The sequence below is a fragment of the Ascaphus truei genome, chromosome 7, assembly GCF_040206685.1.
Source record: "Ascaphus truei isolate aAscTru1 chromosome 7, aAscTru1.hap1, whole genome shotgun sequence".
Taxonomy (NCBI): Eukaryota; Metazoa; Chordata; class Amphibia; order Anura; family Ascaphidae; genus Ascaphus; species Ascaphus truei.
This window is the reverse complement of record NC_134489.1, coordinates 9,397,607-9,418,953: the sequence shown is the minus strand read 5'-3', so window position 1 is coordinate 9,418,953 and position 21,347 is coordinate 9,397,607. Positions and strand designations below refer to the sequence as shown.

General features: G+C 48.2%; 1 protein-coding gene across 3 annotated transcripts in view; it reads right to left on the bottom strand.

The window, feature by feature from the left end:
• Window positions 1-9,555: 9,555 nt before the first annotated feature.
• The window catches only part of NUMBL (NUMB like endocytic adaptor protein), a 148,508-nt gene continuing 136,716 nt past the window's right edge, over window positions 9,556-21,347 (bottom strand). For all 3 annotated transcript variants that reach the window (XM_075606957.1, XM_075606958.1, XM_075606959.1), the window contains one exon: window positions 9,556-13,233. In XM_075606957.1, the coding sequence (XP_075463072.1) occupies window positions 12,539-13,233 (695 nt within the window). In that variant the 3' untranslated portion in view covers window positions 9,556-12,538. The remainder of the gene's footprint in view (window positions 13,234-21,347) is intronic.

The window sequence follows — 21,347 nt, the reverse complement described above, 5'->3', positions numbered from 1 at the left end:
ACTCCGGCATCCTGCCGGTGGCAGTTTTATTCGGGGGGAGGGACAGGGGTTGTGGGAGGGGGTTATTTTACCAAGTTTGCATGGAGCTGTGTTCCTCCACAAAGACCTGGGACCCTTGTCCTGCACCGTTTTACCTGTACCCAACCCGGGCGCTGTTGCGGCAGCGGCCCGGCGCGGCCCAGCCCAGATGGGGCCGGCGGCGGCCGCTCCAGTCCCCCTGCAATTGGGACCAACGAAGGCGGCGGTCTCTGCGGGGACCAGCAAGGTAAGCCAGACCAAGTCGCAGACTGACTCTGACTTATGTTTCCCTATGACTGTACCCTGTTGTTTCACTCTAGGGGTGACTGGGGGGTGGCAGGAGATAGGGGCACCAGGGGAGGGGAAGGAAGGGCAGCTGGTAGGGCAGTCAGGATTCCCCATTACCCTGGCGGAGCAGCAAGGGGACCCTCAGTTAAGAGCCCCACTGTTGCAGCCTTGCTATGGGCCGGAGGTATCAGGGGTTGTGGCAAAGTTAGACCACCCCCAGATTTCAGGGGTAGTGGCAAAGTTAGACCACCCCCAGATTACCTGCCAGCCAAGAGCTAAGGTGGGTGCATCTGCACCAGCAACCCTGAGCTCATCCCCGGTAATGGGGAGACAGTGTCAGGGAGATGGCCTCACTCAGGTGTCCCTAGGATCCAGGTTAGGATTAGCTAGGGAGAAGCGGAGTGAGGGGAGGCTGCAGGTAGGTAGCCAGCATCAGTTCTCAGGGGTGGTGAAGGAAGGGCAGCTTGTAGGGCCGCCAGGCTTCCCCATTACCTGGGCAGAGCAGCAAGGGGACTCTCAGTTAAGAGCCCCACTGTTGCAGCCTTGCTATGGGCTGGAGGTACCAGGGGTTGTGGCACAGTTAGACCACCCCCAGATTACCTGCCAGCCAGTAGCTAAGGTGGGTGCATCTGCACCAGCAACCCTGAGCTCACCTCTGGTAATGGGGGCACAGCTTCAGGGAGAGGGGCTAGCCCCGTTAGCACCCAGCTCTAGGGTAGGATTGCCTGGGAGAGGGTTGGGTGGGCCAGTAGGAACCGGGGAGGGAAGGCAGCGAGTGAGCCAGCCAGTTTTCCCCGTTACCCTGGCAAAGCCTCAGGGGGTGTCTCAGATCAGCAACCCCCTGGTGCAGCCTTGCTATGGGCTGGAGGTACCAGGGGTTGTGGCACAGTTAGACCACCCCCAGATTACCTGCCAGCCAAGAGCTAAGGCGGTTGCATCTGGAGAGATGCCCCATGGCTCATCCCCGGTAATGGGAAGACAGTGTCAGGGAGATGGCCTCATTCAGGTGTCCCTAGGGTCCAGGCTAGGATTAGCTAGGGAGAAGCGGAGTGAGGGGAGGCTGCAGGTAGGTAGCCAGCAGCAGATCTCAGTGGGAGAAGAAGGGCTAGTGGTAGCCGGGGAGGTACAGCAGCAGGTATTGCAGCTAGATTCCCCCATTACCCTGGCAGAGCCTCAGGGTTTTCTCAGATCAGCAACCCCCTGTTTCAGCCTAGCTATGGGCTGGGGGTATCCGGGGCAGTGGCAGGCTTGTGCCACCCCAGGGATACCTGCCAGCCAAGCGCTAAGGCGGTTGCATCTGGAGAGATGCCCCTGAGCTCATCCCTGGTAAGGGGGAGACAAGGTCAGGGAGGTAGGTGCACTCAGGTAGTTCCAGGGTCTGGGGTAGAATTGCCCAGGGAGGAGAGGAGTGCAGGTGGGCTGCAGGGAGGTAAGCAGCAGGCTGAGGTGCTGGGCCTAGGGGAGGCTAGGCAGGGAGGCACCGGGGAGCAGGGGGAGATAGGTCAGTGGGGTGTCAGGCAGCTGGCAGAAGCTAGGGATGGGCTAGGTAGGCAGAAAGTCCCTTGCTCTGACGGGCCAGGAGTGACCCCCCTGACAGATTCCCCCGGGTCCCCAAAGGAAGGGCTGTGGGTAGATAGGCAGCCAGGGAGGAGAGTCAGGAGTATAGCGGAGCAGCTACGGGTGGGCACAGAGCCAGGGCAGGTAGGGTCCCTACAGAATAGTGACATAACCCTGTCCCAGACTTGGTTGACAGGAAAGCGACGGTCTGTGCTATATAGCTGATCTCCTGCTGGGGCAGAGGGAGGCAAAGGAGAATGCCCGGCTTTGCAGGAACTGGACTTTACAATCCACTGTGTACTGGTCAATGCTGGAGGACAATTTTGCCAGGCCAATCCCTCAGGACGTATTGAGTGCGTCAAGAGCGACAGTGGTATCCCAGGGCCATGGGGAGGCCGCTGGGGTACCAGGGGCCCTTGAGCAGGGGAGGTGTGGCGGTAGAGAGGGTTTGGCCCGGGATTAACGGGGTTACCCCCCAAGGGCCCCCCTCTAACCTCGCCAGGGAGACAAGGGGTTAACTGGGCTGAGGCCCAGAAATGTGATTTTACCCTTGTTATAACCTGTAAATGTATTCTCCCCTGTGTCCCTGTCCCATTGTAATGTCTGGGTTAATCAGTACCTGCATAACACACACACACTGGGTCATCAGGGGTTAATTGTGTAAACCCAGTGGGCTAGTTAATGCGTTATCTGTGTATTCCCTTTGCCTCATGGGCCTGCAACTGCCTGTGCCCGCAAGGTATTCTGAGCCTTGGGGTACAGCCTCCGGGTCACCCCCCAAGTACACACATATTAAAAATATAACTTTGTCATAAGAGGGACATATATTTTGGATAAAGTGACTTTTTGCAGTTTTTGAAATACACAGGCAGAATGCTAATGGTGTGCTAATGTACAGGCAGAATGCCTGTCTTTGTAATGCGTAAGGAACCAAATGGTGCCTCATATGAGTATTCACGTTTTGATATGCAAGCTTCCTCTCTGGAAATGCATATCAAAAGAGGAGTCTGAGCTAGGTGTGATACAGAGCTCAAGAAGTAATTACCTAATTGGTTATGCGAAAAGCCAAAAGCCCACTTCAAAAGGTTTTATTGATGGGGCCAGGGGGGGGGGCCTACCCCCAACAGGATATCAAAAGTGAGTAACTTTATTAAATATAAGAATACTATGAGATGTCCTTGGCTGAAAAGGATAAGAATTACATATGTGTATCCGTTGGATGTAGCCCATCGTTTTGAGGCTAAACATTGTACATTTACCTGTTACGAAATGCCAGATATTAATATCTCTATTAATGTTCATATTACAATGTAATTTTTGGTCTTTCTGCGACCGTCAGGTGCCACCGGCCGTATTAATATATCTCACCGGACTGTGTGTATTACGGAACGGAAGTTATGCAATGATTTGCAGTAAATATGAAATTTTGGTTGAAGTTCTGAGAAACTGCAGCCCCCCTGCTATGATAATGAGCAGGGAAGAGGATGTCTTTGTAAACGTGGTAACTCACATTTACACACCAAGGTTTCCTGCAGGAGTGAACATGACAAATGTCCTCCCTGCTTCAAAGGGTTTATTGATGGGGGGGCTACCCCAAGCTGGAAGTCCCAAAATGAGCTTCAAAAGCTTCCAAGGGACATTTGCTAGCCGTCTCGGCACCTAAGGTTACAGATAGAGGGACAAACGGTATATAAACTGCTGTCCACCCATATGTCTTGTGTTTCGTTTGCTGAATGATTTCATGATTGCTGAGAGAAATGCCATGCAATGTCTTGGGCTGATTGCTGGATGAAACTGCCAGTTCAGATGGGACTGTTTTCATTATTTTCATCTTTTACGTAAGTGTCTATATTTTGCCTGTTATTGTATAATCTGTTGTGTTCACCTTTATCAAGGAATAAATTCTATTTATCATATCTAAGTCTCGTCCCAGTTCAAACCCAGGTATATATATATTTATATATAGTTTTTTGGTGTACAATTACAGCCTGTCGCAAGCTCTCGTGACAGGCTTGTAATTAACTGGTGGCAGCGGTGGGATCGAACTGGACCTGGATTACAGTATTCTGCGGGGTACTGTGATCCAGTGGGAACTTGATGGTAATTGCAAGTTCCTGGGACTAAAGATATTGAACACACAGTGTACAACATATAACACAAGATATGGCACCTCCTCACTGTTCCCCTACTTGTGAGAAGCATTTCCTCCAGAACCAAAGTGCCGGCCATCCGTCTGACTGGAGCCGGGCACTGAGACCAGAGGAGTGCATCAAGTCGGCGTGGGGAGCAGCAGCCAGCAAGGCTGAGAGAGAGACAGCAATCGGTGAGCATGAAACCCGGCAGGCTGAGCAAAGATCCACAGCTGCAGCTGCTGTAACCATCACACCGCCCGGAGAGCAGGGAAGGGACCCAGCTCCGGGACGGCAGAGACTTGTGGAGGGAGCGGGTGGTCTTGCACCAGGAGAGGTATTGGCCGTTGCGGCGGCCAGTCCATTTTACCCAGAATTGCTGGCCCTGATGTTTGCGCAGGGAGAGATGTCCCCGGCTGAGCGGCTCGAGCAGCTGAAGCTGGCGATGATCCGACCCACTTATCCCCTCCCAGAGCCCGGCGCTCAAGCCTCTCCGCTCTGGACTCCGTTGCCCCTTGCTGGGGTTAGTCCACCGGCGGCGGAGAAGCTCTGGAATGAGCCCGGCGCTCAGGCAACTCCGCTCTGGACTCCGTTGCCCCTTGCTGGGGTTAGTCCACCGGTGGCGGAGAAGCACCGGCAGTTGCTGCGGCACTGCCAACAAATGGGCCACAATAATGCCCAGTGCCCTGACCGTGCGCGGTCAGGCGAAGAAGCCCCTCAGGGCCAACGCTCACGAGCTGCGGAAAAGATGACCCAGTTAGCGGCATCCTCTGATGGCTCCCGCCCAGCCGGGGCGACAACCCTCCTCGGGACGTCTCCTGGAGAACCTGGACGGGCTGCATCAGCAACAGCGGCGGAGAGCAGCGGCCATCCACCTGATCCCGGCGGAGAACCAGCAGCGGCAGCAGAGAAGATGCCGCCACTCCGGCATCCTGCCGGCGGCAGTTTTATTCGGGGGGAGGGACAGGGGTTGTGGGAGGGGGTTATTTTACCAAGTTTGCATGGAGCTGTGTTCCTCCACAAAGACCTGGGACCCTTGTCCTGCACCGTTTTACCTGTACCCAACCCGGGCGCTGTTGCGGCAGCGGCCCGGCGCGGCCCAGCCCAGATGGGGCCGGCGGCGGCCGCTCCAGTCCCCCTGCAATTGGGACCAACGAAGGCGGCGGTCTCTGCGGGGACCAGCAAGGTAAGCCAGACCAAGTCGCAGACTGACTCTGACTTATGTTTCCCTATGACTGTACCCTGTTGTTTCACTCTAGGGGTGACTGGGGGGTGGCAGGAGATAGGGGCACCAGGGGAGGGGAAGGAAGGGCAGCTGGTAGGGCAGTCAGGATTCCCCATTACCCTGGCGGAGCAGCAAGGGGACCCTCAGTTAAGAGCCCCACTGTTGCAGCCTTGCTATGGGCCGGAGGTATCAGGGGTTGTGGCAAAGTTAGACCACCCCCAGATTTCAGGGGTAGTGGCAAAGTTAGACCACCCCCAGATTACCTGCCAGCCAAGAGCTAAGGTGGGTGCATCTGCACCAGCAACCCTGAGCTCATCCCCGGTAATGGGGAGACAGTGTCAGGGAGATGGCCTAACTCAGGTGTCCCTAGGATCCAGGTTAGGATTAGCTAGGGAGAAGCGGAGTGAGGGGAGGCTGCAGGTAGGTAGCCAGCATCAGTTCTCAGGGGTGGTGAAGGAAGGGCAGCTTGTAGGGCCGCCAGGCTTCCCCATTACCTGGGCAGAGCAGCAAGGGGACTCTCAGTTAAGAGCCCCACTGTTGCAGCCTTGCTATGGGCTGGAGGTACCAGGGGTTGTGGCACAGTTAGACCACCCCCAGATTACCTGCCAGCCAGGAGCTAAGGTGGGTGCATCTGCACCAGCAACCCTGAGCTCACCTCTGGTAATGGGGGCACAGCTTCAGGGAGAGGGGCTAGCCCCGTTAGCACCCAGCTCTAGGGTAGGATTGCCTGGGAGAGGGTTGGGTGGGCCAGTGGGAACCGGGGAGGGAAGGCAGCGATTGAGCCAGCCAGTTTTCCCCGTTACCCTGGCAAAGCCTCAGGGGGTGTCTCAGATCAGCAACCCCCTGGTGCAGCCTTGCTATGGGCTGGAGGTACCAGGGGTTGTGGCACAGTTAGACCACCCCCAGATTACCTGCCAGCCAAGAGCTAAGGCGGTTGCATCTGGAGAGATGCCCCATGGCTCATCCCCGGTAATGGGAAGACAGTGTCAGGGAGATGGCCTCACTCAGGTGTCCCTAGGGTCCAGGCTAGGATTAGCTAGGGAGAAGCGGAGTGAGGGGAGGCTGCAGGTAGGTAGCCAGCAGCAGATCTCAGTGGGAGAAGAAGGGCTAGTGGTAGCCGGGGAGGTACAGCAGCAGGTATTGCAGCTAGATTCCCCCATTACCCTGGCAGAGCCTCAGGGGGTTTCTCAGATCAGCAACCCCCTGTTTCAGCCTAGCTATGGGCTGGGGGTATCCGGGGCAGTGGCAGGCTTGTGCCACCCCAGGGATACCTGCCAGCCAAGCGCTAAGGCGGTTGCATCTGGAGAGATGCCCCTGAGCTCATCCCTGGTAAGGGGGAGACAAGGTCAGGGAGGTAGGTGCACTCAGGTAGTTCCAGGGTCTGGGGTAGAATTGCCCAGGGAGGAGAGGAGTGCAGGTGGGCTGCAGGGAGGTAAGCAGCAGGCTGAGGTGCTGGGCCTAGGGGAGGCTAGGCAGGGAGGCACCGGGGAGCAGGGGGAGATAGGTCAGTGGGGTGTCAGGCAGCTGGCAGAAGCTAGGGATGGGCTAGGTAGGCAGAAAGTCCCTTGCTCTGACGGGCCAGGAGTGACCCCCCTGACAGATTCCCCCGGGTCCCCAAAGGAAGGGCTGTGGGTAGATAGGCAGCCAGGGAGGAGAGTCAGGAGTATAGCGGAGCAGCTACGGGTGGGCACAGAGCCAGGGCAGGTAGGGTCCCTACAGAATAGTGACATAACCCTGTCCCAGACTTGGTTGACAGGAAAGCGACGGTCTGTGCTATATAGCTGGTCTCCTGCTGGGGCAGAGGGAGGCAAAGGAGAATGCCCGGCTTTGCAGGAACTGGACTTTACAATCCACTGTGTACTGGTCAATGCTGGAGGACAATTTTGCCAGGCCAATCCCTCAGGACGTATTGAGTGCGTCAAGAGCGCCAGTGGTATCCCAGGGCCATGGGGAGGCCGCTGGGGTACCAGGGGCCCTTGAGCAGGGGAGGTGTGGCGGTAGAGAGGGTTTGGCCCGGGATTAACGGGGTTACCCCCCAAGGGCCCCCCTCTAACCTCGCCAGGGAGACAAGGGGTTAACTGGGCTGAGGCCCAGAAATGTGATTTTACCCTTGTTATAACCTGTAAATGTATTCTCCCCTGTGTCCCTGTCCCATTGTAATGTCTGGGTTAATCAGTACCTGCATAACACACACACTGGGTCATCAGGGGTTAATTGTGTAAGCCCAGTGGGCTAGTTAATGCGTTATCTGTGTATTCCCTTTGCCTCATGGGCCTGCAACTGCCTGTGCCCGCAAGGTATTCTGAGCCTTGGGGTACAGCCTCCGGGTCACCCCCCAAGTACACACATATTAAAAATATAACTTTGTCATAAGAGGGACATATATTTTGGATAAAGTGACTTTTTGCAGTTTTTGACATACACAGGCAGAATGCTAATGGTGTGCTAATGTACAGGCAGAATGCCTGTCTTTGTAATGCGTAAGGAACCAAATGGTGCCTCATATGAGTATTCACGTTTTGATATGCAAGCTTCCTCTCTGGAAATGCATATCAAAAGAGGAGTCTGAGCTAGGTGTGATACAGAGCTCAAGAAGTAATTACCTAATTGGTTATGCGAAAAGCCAAAAGCCCACTTCAAAAGGTTTTATTGATGGGGCCAGGGGGGGGGGGGCCTACCCCCAACAGGATATCAAAAGTGAGTAACTTTATTAAATATAAGAATACTATGAGATGTCCTTGGCTGAAAAGGATAAGAATTACATATGTGTATCCGTTGGATGTAGCCCATCGTTTTGAGGCTAAACATTGTACATTTACCTGTTACGAAATGCCAGCTATTAATATCTCTATTAATGTTCATATTACAATGTAATTTTTGGTCTTTCTGCGACCGTCAGGTGCCACCGGCCGTATTTATATATCTCACCGGACTGTGTGTATTACGGAACGGAAGTTATGCAATGATTTGCAGTAAATATGAAATTTTGGTTGAAGTTCTCAGAAACTGCAGCCCCCCTGCTATGATAATGAGCAGGGAAGAGGATGTCTTTGTAAACGTGGTAACTCACATTTACACACCAAGGTTTCCTGCAGGAGTGAACATGACAAATGTCCTCCCTGCTTCAAAGGGTTTATTGATGGGGGGGCTACCCCAAGCTGGAAGTCCCAAAATGAGCTTCAAAAGCTTCCAAGGGACATTTGCTAGCCGTCTCGGCACCTAAGGTTACAGATAGAGGGACAAACGGTATATAAACTGCTGTCCACCCATATGTCTTGTGTCTTCGTTTGCTGAATGATTTCCTGATTGCTGAGAGAAATGCCATGCAATGTCTTGGGCTGATTGCTGGATGAAACTGCCAGTTCAGATGGGACTGTTTTCATTATTTTCATCTTTTACGTAAGTGTCTATATTTTGCCTGTTATTGTATAATCTGTTGTGTTCACCTTTATCAAGGAATAAATTCTATTTATCATATCTAAGTCTCGTCCCAGTTCAAACCCAGGTATATATATATTTATATATAGTTTTTTGGTGTACAATTACAGCCTGTCGCAAGCTCTCGTGACAGGGGCGTTATATCCTATCCCACCTCAGCACCGCGGTCCCGCTACGTTTGTGGTGAGCTCGTCCTGACAGCCGGAAGCTTAGCCCAGCTGACTTCCGGTGCTGCCAAGAGACCCGGCACCGGGTGTGGCGTTTTTTAAAAAAATTTTTTTGCCAACACCGGCAGTCCCCCCCTGTTGAAGGCCACACACACACACACACACACACACACACACACACACACACACACACACACACACACACACACACACACACACACACACACACACACACACACACACACACTCCCTGCATCAGTACCTATCTGATTGGTTACAGCCTGTCACATGGAGAGACTATTGCAAATTCTACTGACTACAGATTACTATAAGTGCATGCAACAGATTCAATGCACTATAAGCGCAGCCTTAGCTGTCTCAAGCAGCTGAGAGATGGATTCTGACACAAAAGTCACAGGGCATCACAGCCAAGAAAAGGAGATTATCTGTGAAGACAAGCAACAAAATGTGAGTTTTGTAACATTCCTTTTCAAAATAGGACGTGCGAAAGCATTGCTTTAATCTGCAGGATAATGTTTCCAAGATAAACGAGATGATGAAGCAATTCCACGTGGTCTTTTTTGGGGCGAAGGGGGGTTTCATCGCGTCGGATGTTAAAATGATTCTACTGCTGGCACTAGCACACACACCCCATGTGGGTGTACGAGGAATTATTTTCTCCCCAGCAGGAAACGAGGCACAAAACAAAGCTGCTCGATAAGGAGGCAAAGCAAATGGTATATTATGATTTATTTATCTTTGCACAATGTTATAATACAAATACAGCAGGTTTAGATACAAAATTTGTAAAGCAAGGTAAACACTTTTGCTGAGATTTTCAGAACCAGAACGAGAAAAAATAAAATAAGAAACAGTTGGTACAAGGCGAGAGGACATGGGGAACTTGGTACTGTTTTACAATACCGCGCAAGTAAAACGGAAAAATAAAAACTCCGACCGAAACGGGGCCTTCTCATTGGCTAATTGCACAGCCGGTACAATAATTATTAGAACAGTAACTCATAATCGGAGCGTCTGGTTGGGGGGGCGAGAGCTTTAAGGTTCACATCAGCTTTAGAGATCTAAGTTGGTCCCATCCGAATGTGAACCGCGCTTGCAACGAGTGCGACCTCTTTGGTACCAGTAGAAAATGCAGCGCATTGCAGAACAATGCATGGTGCTGGCCTCCTGGCATCAAGGGGTCAACTCCAGTCCTCAAAGGCCAGGTAACTGAGCCACCTGTGCTGAAGCAGGGATATCCTGAAAACCTGACCGGTTGGTGACTCTTGAGGACTGGAGTTGGCCGCCCCATGGTTAAGAAGTCCTATTTTAGCACTGCATGAGCCAATGGTATACATACTGGGAATGTATTGTTATGTGAATAACCTAGTGGAGTACAGATGCCGCGTTTCATCGTGGTAAAGGGAGCAGTCTGATTCTGGTACCTGTGGGGTAGAGATGTGTGAATTTTCTTGTGAAGGTTCACGTTGCTTGGGAATGTTCGAACCTAGTTAGACGCACCATGTTTGCCAGAATGCCGCGAAACGCGCCGTAACCGATAAAAACAAAAAGGGGTCCTTGCCCGTTGACTTTTAATGCTCGTCGAATGCATTTGCAAACTTGCTGGTTTCTCTAATTTGTGTTTGTGAAAAAAATAAAGAACGGCAGCGAGGGGAAAAAATTGCACATCTCTGCTTTCGGTGAGGGGAGGTGAAGTGTTTGTGCCAATTTCAAGCTAGTGTAGAAAGAGTAAACCAGTATACACACAGCACACACATCCTCTCCGTGTATGAAATATAATAAATATATATACACACGTGTGTGTATAGGTACATAAATATGTATGTGCGTGTGCGTGCATGTATGTATGTATATATATATATATATATACATATATATATACACACACACACACACATACATACATACATACATACTGTTGTAGAGCTGTGTGTGTGTAGTTGTCTATACATGTATTTACATACATTTATGTAAATGTGTATGTACATTATATACACGGATTATATATTTGCTCATACACTCATATATTTACACTTACACTTTATATCAGTTGTAAACACACAGGTTTTCTGTGTATAAAATATATATATATAAATGTACGTATTTTACACAGACATTTCTATAAGTAATTGTTTTATAATATGTACACAGAGAAATGGGAATGTGTGTGTGTGTTTGTATACGTACTGAAAACGACCTGGGGCGCGGTGCTGCACCATGGCGGTGTGTGTCAGAGCCTTTGGAGGGGGAGTCTTGCATTGTTACAGTACCTTTCTGTGTACAGGTAAAATATCTTGGGGAGATGCACGTGGAGGAGTCTGTCGCTGCTACCCACACTGTGCCTAGAAGGAGGCCTCTTTTCAGGTCTGTTCTGCGTGTATAGCTCGCAGCGTTTGACAGCGACTTAAAGCTCCCAAGTAGGCTCTTGTAACGGAGTATGCGTGTCGTACTGGGAAGAGCAGGACGTATAGAAGGCAGGAAGAGAGAAGAACAGCCTGTCTGGCGCATTATGACGTGCGAACCTCATCAGTGACATTGAACCCGCTACCGGCAGTAACAGGATTAACACAAACAAATTCGGAGGGTATCACGTGATTTGGTCACTACCTTTTTACAAAGAAAATATTTACTGGCGTTATTAAAAGACACAACCGAACTAAGAATAAAAATATATATATATATATTAAATATAGAATACATTTGGCATTTAAGTTACATAATAAAATAAAATAAACTATAAAACGAGTGTAGTCGATCAGGATCGCCCAGGGCGTTTCAAACTAAAACATGAAGTGTAACCCATTTTTCTTGGACTCCTAATGTTTTCTCTGGCGAATACGGAGCAGCGTTGTTGCGGAATCCCAGTAACCATGAGACGTGCAGATGTTGCAGAGGATATTGCAACCGTTCTGGCCTTGGCATGACACAATAAAATGTGATAAATGTCGCGTGCGTTAAGGAAATGACCCGCACATTACCCATTCTTTCAATTGAGCTACGTTAAATGCCTATCACACCAGCGTTGACAAGTTAATGGATATGCTGACTGCTGCGACATCTGTATGCGTCGTCATAATAGATTTTTGGCACTACAAATTTCGCGGAGACGTCAGGGACACAAACCTCTCACTCCTTCTTAGAGACAACAGGGACACATATCCCTCACCAACTCATCATAGGTCACACAGCACTTATACCCCCCCCCCCCTCACATACATATCCTCCTTTAAATGTATTGCATATGCCAACCTATATGATGCCCTTTTATATAATTTCAAGATACATAATACCGTCAAAATAAATCCAAAACACAAACATGAAAAGCTTTGTTAAGTAAGTGGTTCCCCATAATCTCGTTTTAATGTCCCTCCCCCCCCCATACAGACTGTTCCTCTCCACAATTGTCCCCTATTAATATTTTTGTATTATTTATGATCTTGAAAGGTTACAAGTGGCTTCCAGGTTCTCATCATCTATGTATAATACATTCCCAAAGTTCCATCAGTACCATCTATCGTCATTTTTCTAGCTGGCCACCTCTGCCAGGCCAGCTTGTATAACGCAGTATTCTGATATATGCCCTTGAATACATAGAAGTGGTGGATTGCTGTGTATGAAAAGTCCTACTGGCCGACTTTGGTTGGCCAAGCATGTTATGGCAGTTGATCCTGGATAGTTCTTAAGTGGCATCTTGGTTACAGTTCTATCTGGAAAGTCTTCTGCAGTTCATTGGAGAATGGGTTGGGTAGCCGCTGTTGAGACTTGGTCTCCAGCGCTGCCCACTGAGCCTCGAACTGGTCCACTTCCTGCGCCGCGGAAGCCAGCTTCAGCTGGCTGGGATCTGGGGGCCACGTGGTGCCATTGGTGGTGCCGTTTGGCTTCGGTCCCACCTGGGCAGGCTGGGCTGAGGTAGGGTACTGGACACTGGCAGAGCAGGTGGCAGTTGAGTGTAGAATGCTCTGAGGGAAGGGGTTGGACTTGTTAGCCATGTTGGAAGATGGAACCTGGGTAGCAGAGCAGAAGACATTGGCCACCATCTGGGACGGGGTGATGCCCACCACAGGGACGCTTGGTCTGGGGTAAGATAGGCTGTTGGCCATGGTTGGGTTGTATCCGGCAACTGGTAAATAGGCAGGTTGCATATGAGGTGTTATGAACATACCAACAGCTGCAGGAGTGGCATCATATGAAACTGGGTATGCCTGCATAGCAGCTGGCATGGGCACTGCCACCATAGGTTGAGGTGGAGCCTGCTGCTGTTGCTGGGCTTTTGCAGCTTTGGCTACCTCTTCCAGCCAACGCTCTGCCTCAGAGGGGGTGCGCCGATGCCCCAGGTGGAAGCCAGAGTGGGCGGGTGCTGTCACTGCTGGTTCTATCCATGCCATCACACCTGCAAGAAAACAGGGACATTCAGAGGTATTGTAACAGGAGAGGCAGCAAGCATGGGCATAATATATATTTATTCTTCTGTAGTCGAAATGTACAACTTTGTTGGTTTTAGAAAACTTCTGGCAAGTTTATTGCATCTCCCTAAAGTGTTAGTACAGTGCTTGCTGGCCATGTTTACGTTGTGCACCCCGTGCTACAAAATATTTGTTCAGTAAACCCCTAATTAATAAATCTTATTGCCTGCTCATCAGACTATCGCTAACTATACTGCTTGGGATCAGTGCAACCGTTTTGTGTCCTGAGCGTGTGGGGAGACACGCACTTAATGAAGCCCAAACTGTACCTCAATGTGTGCAGACCGCAAGGGTGGTGTAGCTGTCACTCACTGAGACAGCGACTTTGGAAGCTAAGGCCGTGATTTATAGTGAGCGCGATGGTGCGGCGCAAACAAAATGCAGGACCGCTATGAGGCCGCACATAGTGTGCGTGACCGCGCGAGCGATGCAGAGGGCGAACCAGCCTGGTGACGCGTCCGCCACGCCTCCCCAATCGCTGGAAGCTCAGCTCACCCATAGCTGGGGCGCCATGCCAGGCGCTCCGTCCCGCGCCCACTATAATCTCAGCCTAAGGTGCAGTTTAGAGACTTACTAAGTGTGTAATCCCCACACAGGCTCAGGACCCCACTATACTGCCTGGAATCCGCCATTACATTCGGGGCGCTAGGTCTTCACTCACAGAGCAGAAGTGTCTCAGTGTCTTCACTCACGGAGAATGAGTGTCCCAGTGTCTTTACTCACAGAGAATGAGTGTCCCAGTGTCTTTACTCACAGAGGAGTGTCTCAGTGTCTTTACTCGCAGAGGAGTGTCTCACTGTCTTTACTCACAGAGGAGTGTCTCAGTGTCTTTACTCACAGAGGAGTGTCTCACTGTCTTTACTCGCAGAGAAGGAGTGTCTCACTGTCTATACTCAGAGAGGAGTGTCTCAGTGTCTTTACTCACAGAGAAGGAGTGTCTCAGTCTTTACTCAGAGAGGAGTGTCTCAGTGTCTTTACTCGCAGAGAAGGAGTGTCTCACTGTCTTTACTCACAGAGGAGTGTCTCAGTGTCTTTACTCACAGAGGAGTGTCTCACTGTCTTTACTCACAGAGAAGGAGTGTCTCACTGTCTTTACTCACAGAGAAGGAGTGTCTCACTATCTTTACTCTCAGAGGAGTGTGTCAGTGTCTTTACTCACAGAGAAGGAGTGTCTCACTGTCTTTACTCACAGAGAAGGAGTGTCTCACTGTCTTTACTCACAGAGGAGTGTCTCACTGTCTTTACTCACAGAGAAGGAGTGTCTCACTGTCTTTACTCACAGAGAAGGAGTGTCTCACTGTCTTTACTCACAGAGAAGGAGTGTCTCACTGTCTTTACTTACAGAGAAGGAGTGTCTCACTATCTTTACTCGCAGAGGAGTGTCTCACTGTCTTTACTCACAGAGAAGGATTGTCTCAGTGTCTTTACTCACAGAGAAGGAGTGTCTCAGTCTTTACTCACAGAGGAGTGTCTCAGTGTCTTTACTCACAGAGAAGGAGTGTCTCACTGTCTTTACTCACAGAGGAGTGTCTCAGTGTCTTTACTCACAGAGAAGGAGTGTCTCACTGTCTTTACTCACAGAGAAGGAGTGCCTCACTGTGTTTACTCACAGAGAAGGAGTGCCTCAGTGTCTTTACTCACAGAGAAGGATTGTCTCACTGTCTTTACTCACAGAGAAGGGGTGTCTCAGTGTCTTTACTCACAGAGAAGGAGTGTCTCAGTGTCTTTACTCACAGAGAAGGAGTGTCTCAGTGTCGTCACTCACAGAGAAGGAGTGTCTCACTGTCTTTACTCACAGAGAAGGGGAGTCTCAGTGTCTTTACTCACAGAGAAGGAGTGTCTCACTGTCTTTATTCGCAGAGAAGGAGTGTCTCACTGTCTTTACTCACAGAGGAGTGTCTCAGTGTCTTTACTCACAGAGGAGTGTCTCACTGTCTTTACTCACAGAGAAGGAGTGCCTCAGTGTCTTTACTCACAGAGAAGGAGTGTCTCAGTGTCTTTACTCATAGAGAATGAGTGTCTCACTGTCTTTACTCACAGAGAAGGAGTGTCTCAGTTTCTTTACTCACAGAGGAGTGTCTCAGTCTTTACTCACAGAGCAGAAGTGTCTCAGTGTCTTTACTCACAGAGAAGGAGTGTCTCGGTGTCTTTACTCATAGAGAATGAGTGTCTCAGTGTCTACTCACAGAGAAGGAGTGTCTCAGTGTCTTTACTCACAGAGGAGTGTCTCAGTGAGTAAAGACACTGACTGTAAACAATTATGCAGGCCTGTTTATGGTTCTGTGGGATGAGGAATACGTGTGGATTAATAATCGGTTCCGGGAATATATTATATTCTACGGTAGATATATTGACGATATTCTGATTATTTGGTGTGGGAGTGCAGAACATCTGGTACTATTTACACAACACCTTAATAATAATAAAAATATATTAAATAAATATATTAATAATTAGATTCTATATAAATAAGGACATACATACATAATCAGAATATCGTCTTAACTGGGAATCAGGCCAGTTGAGAAACTTTCTAGACCTTCACCTTAAGGCTGCGCTTATAGTGCCTTGCAATGGCGACGTCGCTCCAAAACAAATGCATCGTCGCCGTCGCAAGCGCTTATAGTAAGCGCGAAACGACAAGAGCGACGTCGCAACCAAAAATTTGGTAGCCGGTCAAATTTGATTTTTCAGAGGCATGTGACAGCCTCTGAACCAATCAATGGCCAGGTCGCCCGCAATGTCGCCGCAAAGCGAATTACAACTTTCGCGGGTGGCGAAGGCGACGTCCTCCGTTGCGTCGCGGGCACTATACGCGCGGCCTAAGGCAGTAGGGGATCTTATTGAAACCAAAACAAATTTCAAACAAGTAGATGTCAATTCATATCTGGACTATGGTAGTAACCATTCGTTATATTGGCTTAATTATATACCCTACGGGCCGGTCCTTAGAATGCGTAGGAATTGTCCGGAACCAACAGAATTTGAAAATCAGTCCAAGATTCTCTAACAGAGATTTTTGGACAAGAGAAATAACTCCAGTGTGGACGCGCCATGTTGTCAGTCTCCTACTTGGAGCTGCTTTTATGTAGTGTTTTGTAGTCTCCTGGACTTATCTATGCAGATCTGAATAGGGTACTTCACCTACACTCAGTGTGCAAGCACGCCTGCTCTTATATGATCTAACCATTTGGAGTGTGTTGTAGAATGATTCAATGATCAATATGCTGTGAACATTTGTTTCACTATGCTGTGAATCATTCACCCTCCATCACTATACTATCAGTAGCACTTCTATATATATTGGATAGCAACACATGTATAATTAACATCTTCAAGTGCTCTGTGGTTTACAAGTCTAAGCAGGACTGCGGTAGTCTTACGATACATCTCAGTCACTGAGTGTGCATGTCTATTTATTTATTTACTATTACTTGTGTACCTGATCTCATAGGTGCCCCAGAGGGGTTTATACCCTGACTAAGCAGCGTTCTGTGTCCTGCAGTTTCTACTACCAATTGTTGGTTGAGATCACTCCAACACACATTCACTGACACGGACGCTAGTTATTGTCAATTTAATTTATTTTTAATGCACAATACACAACGTTTTTGGTAATATATGTTTTATGATAATATATTAAAAGTTAAATTTTAAATTTAGTAGGAGTGCATTATAGTGGATTCTTTTGGGAGACACATCCAATTTGTGTTCTCCTGCCCCCCCCTTTTTCTGATTCACTTTTCAGTTCACAGTTTGCACCCACTTTTTTGGATTACCATTTATTTACTCATTATTTGCCTCAATTAGTGTGGTTTTGTGATCACTCCCTAACCCTAGTGTTTTTCTGACTGAGGAGTCAATGAATAAAAGCAGGCGACGATCTAGAAATACTTTACTTAACCCTAGAGTCAAAAGCAAGTCCATGGATAACAAAACACCATTGTTTGTTGCCAATAATTATAAACAGGGGACAATTATTAGGAAGATCCTATATAAACATTGGGATTTGTTAAAAATGGACCCGATTCTAAAACATACTATTCCAGCCAAACCAGAAGTTGTTTTAAGAAAAGCACAACATTTGAAAAGTATCTCGGCACCAAGTGCTCTTAACAAATCAACAATGTGGTCCCAGATACCCGTTTTATTTAGGAAAACCAATGGGGAATTACCAATGTGGTAAACGTGTCACTTCATGTCACGGGACAGAACATTTAAGGATGGTAAAACTGGAAAAGAGTACACAATTAGGCATTTCATTAACTGTCTCACCAAATTTGTCATCTATATCAGGGATGTGAAAACTATTGGCGCTGCGCCCCCCCCCCTGCTTGCTCCCTCGGTGCTCGTGCCCCCCTCCCCACCCTTACCTTGTTTTCCAGTGTCAAATGACCCCGCGGGGTCACGTGACGTCGATGCCATGGCGACACGTCATGTGACGTCACGTGAAGTCACATGGCCCGCGGCAGCAAACGCCAGGGCAACGCATCACACCACGCATCTGAATCCCGGTAAGTGAGTTACAGAGGCCTCTCACGCGATCCCCCAGCATTTCATTTAAATGCTTTGGGGAAGAACGCGGGGCCTCTGCAACCGCCAGCGCCCCCCCCCAGGAAAATCTCGCCCCCCAGTTAGCAAACCCCTGATCTATATGGTCAATTGCCCATGTAACAAATATTACATTGGGAAAAGCATTAGGCCACTTAAAGTGCGCATTGGTGAGCACGTTAATGGAATTAAAAATGCCAAACGCCTAGTTCAGAAAGGTAATAAAAAGTGCATAATCGTCCATTACATTTTCTGGAGCAACATGGAGGGTCACCCAAAGATTTAAGATTCAAGGGCTTGAGGCAGTGAATAGGGACCCTAGGAAGGGTGCTAGAGAATTGAAACCCCCGCAGAGGGAGCAGTATTGGATCTATTCACTCCATAGTAAGACCCCCGGGGACTAAATGAACAAATAGAGCTTCATCCCTTTCTTAAATCATTTTGAATTAGATCTGAGGATATATACCAGGGATCTGTTTTATATCTGCTTTATGTGAGTAAGTATGATTAGATACACCAGGGTGTCGTTTGATATTTAGGGCGGCTCTATGGGATGTGTATCCCTCCGCAATAGGTAGACATATATATAAAAATGGATAAGATTATATAAATTTCAATGTAAGATTTTATCAATATCTCTGTATAAGAGCCATGATCGTGACAGCTATGATTACAATACTAGTTCGAAATATGTGGTTCAAATTTTGTAGATTCGTGTATTTTTATTTGTATATATATATTTAGGAGGATATCTCTCTTTCTTCTTTTTTTAAATCATTTTTAAAATAAATTGTGTCTCCTGCCCCAGAGGTATCTATATTAAACATTTTATTCATTATACGTGGTATTTAATCATGATCCTAATTATATAATGCATTAGGGGAAGGGGGAGTATGTACTTTTTTATTTATATATGATCATTTTTAATGACCAGATATTTTATGAATTTATATGTATAGTGTAGGATTAAGTATAACCATTTGTGCTTTGTTTATGGATTTATGTTAATGTGTCTATTTGTGGGTTAATGTGACAAGTGTAAGTTTAAGCGTGTGATGACTTGCTGCTAATTATAGGAAGGTTTGGGCAAATTGAAAGATATTTGCACATATATAAGGGACAGCCTTTGAACCTTATGACGAGGCGTAATTAACGCGAAACGCGTAGAGGTATCCAGTGTCCTTGCGTAGGACGTGTGACGTCACGCGCAAGACACGGGCGAAACCCCTCTGGCTGGGATCCACGGGCGCGCTGTTTGAGCTCCACTGGGGGCCGCGGTCCCGTCCCAGACCGCAGTGTGATCTGCCAGCTCCCCTACCGGCTCTATACCGGTTAGGTGTTGTTACCATCTGCGGTAAGATGATTAACCGTCAGAGAGCCGGACGGATGTGGGGGATAGCACCATGTGTTTTAACAAGGCTGTATATTGATGTAAGTGTTGTTCCCTCTTATTTTATCTATAATGTTACAGCTCAACCCCCTTATAACGCTGTGCTTGGGGTCCAAAGAATCACATCGCGTTATAAGCGGATCGCGTTAGAAATAATGTACAATTGTACGCATTGGACAATAAAGTATTTAAGACACCAATAATCGTGTTGTAAAGTATTCATAAATACAAAAATTGGGAGCCGCGCGTGCATCGCGTTATAAGCGGATCTCGTTATAACGGGGTTGAGCTGTATTACCTTTACATTAATTTGGGTTTTCTTGCGCTTCTCTATTGTGTTTTCATATGTCTGGATTGGCGCGGTGGATCGCGGGAGAGCGAGGAAGCAGCAGGATACACCCAGTTTGCATTCACAGGGGATTACCAGCTAAGCGCGGCCTCAATTGTTTTTTTAAACAATGACACAGAATTGAACTAAATGACCGTTGCTTATGAGAAGATAAACAGATAAGTATGTAACTATATAACATGTCACGTTGGATGTAGCACTGGGGCCTTTTGTTCTATACATGAGGTCAAAAGCCCAGTAGCAGTCCTATGGACACAATATGCAGTATATGATGTGGTGGATTTGGGTTCTGAGCTTACAGGGGGTTTGTGTTTAACAATGATACTGACTGACACTGAGCCTGAAACAGGGGACCCTGCTTCAATTCCCGGCGTCGGCTCCTTGTGACCTTGGGCAAGTCACTTTATCTCCCTGTGCCTCAGGCACCAAAAACATACAGATTGTTAGGTGATCTGGGCAGGGGCTGTGTCGGTAACATTCCTACGTGCTGCGTATCGCGCTGCGCTGTAATGGTGACGCGCTTTGAGTCTCATTGGGAGAAAAGCGCTCTATGAAATAAAGTTATTATTTTCCTTTAGCTGCAATGCAACTCTGACTTTGTTTTTTATTTGGTTGTACAGCACCTTTCTGTAATTACCAAGTCATTCTGGCTATGCAGGTGGTCCTTCGGTATCCGACCGTCTGTTATACGTCGAAGGGATTATCCGACGCCAGATAGCGCTGAACGCAATAGCCGACGTCGGAACGGATTATCCGGCGCTCACCGCCGCGGATGAACATTGGGTCCGCAATCCGACTGTCCGTTCTCCGACGGCAGTTTGCGGGACGGTTTCCGGCGGATTACCGAGGACTGCCCCATGTCCTCTTTAAGAAATTGAGCGTATCTTTGTTTAATTATAATACAAGTCCATGCTTACTCCCATAAGTTTCATGCATTTATCTGTACAATGCTGTCAGAACGCAAGTTCACATGATCGTCCCGCAGTCAGAACGCAGCATTTCATGGTACAGTACTAATTAAGAAGTGCAGAGAATGTCCCCACAGCTGCAATACATGGCCTCTCTTCCCATGAAAGAATTATTGGGGGCCTTTTTACTTCTGTAACGCTCGCCTGGCTTTCTTCCTATTTGAGACGGATACTATGTAATTCTATCTCTTCCATTTTTAGAAACGTTGCCATTTCTTGTAACTATAATTAAATGTTATAACTACTATTTCAGAAGATTGCAGCGGATTCCCAGAAAAACAAGGCAAATCTAGCTATATTGCCATTTGAGGCGGTCGGTATTTAATGTATTTCTGCTACGAATCCTCACTGACGCATTTAGAACATTTTCCTACAATTTACATTTCAGTTATCTTTATTCTTATTTGTACAGCAAATATAAATACCAATAGTGAGTCCAGTCATATCTCAGACAGGTCTGCAACCCTGCTCTCCCCCATTATCTCTTAGCCCACAGCGCTTCCACTGCAGCAAGGGATTCTGGGTAATGACATGCAAATTAGCACACAGTGTCGCCTTTTGCTTCATGTCCCTTTTAACATTATAAGCGTGTGCCTGCCGCATTACACAGCTTTCCAGCACAGCCTGGGTCAAAGAAGTGCAGAGCCAGTAACCCTACTCACAGACAGCTTTTCCGACCTTTTGGGTCTCGTCAGTGTGAGGCTGGTTATACGGGCTCTGCAACGTGACGCTGGAATAGGTTTAAACCGCACATTATACTGTATTCTTATTTGGAAAGCTTAA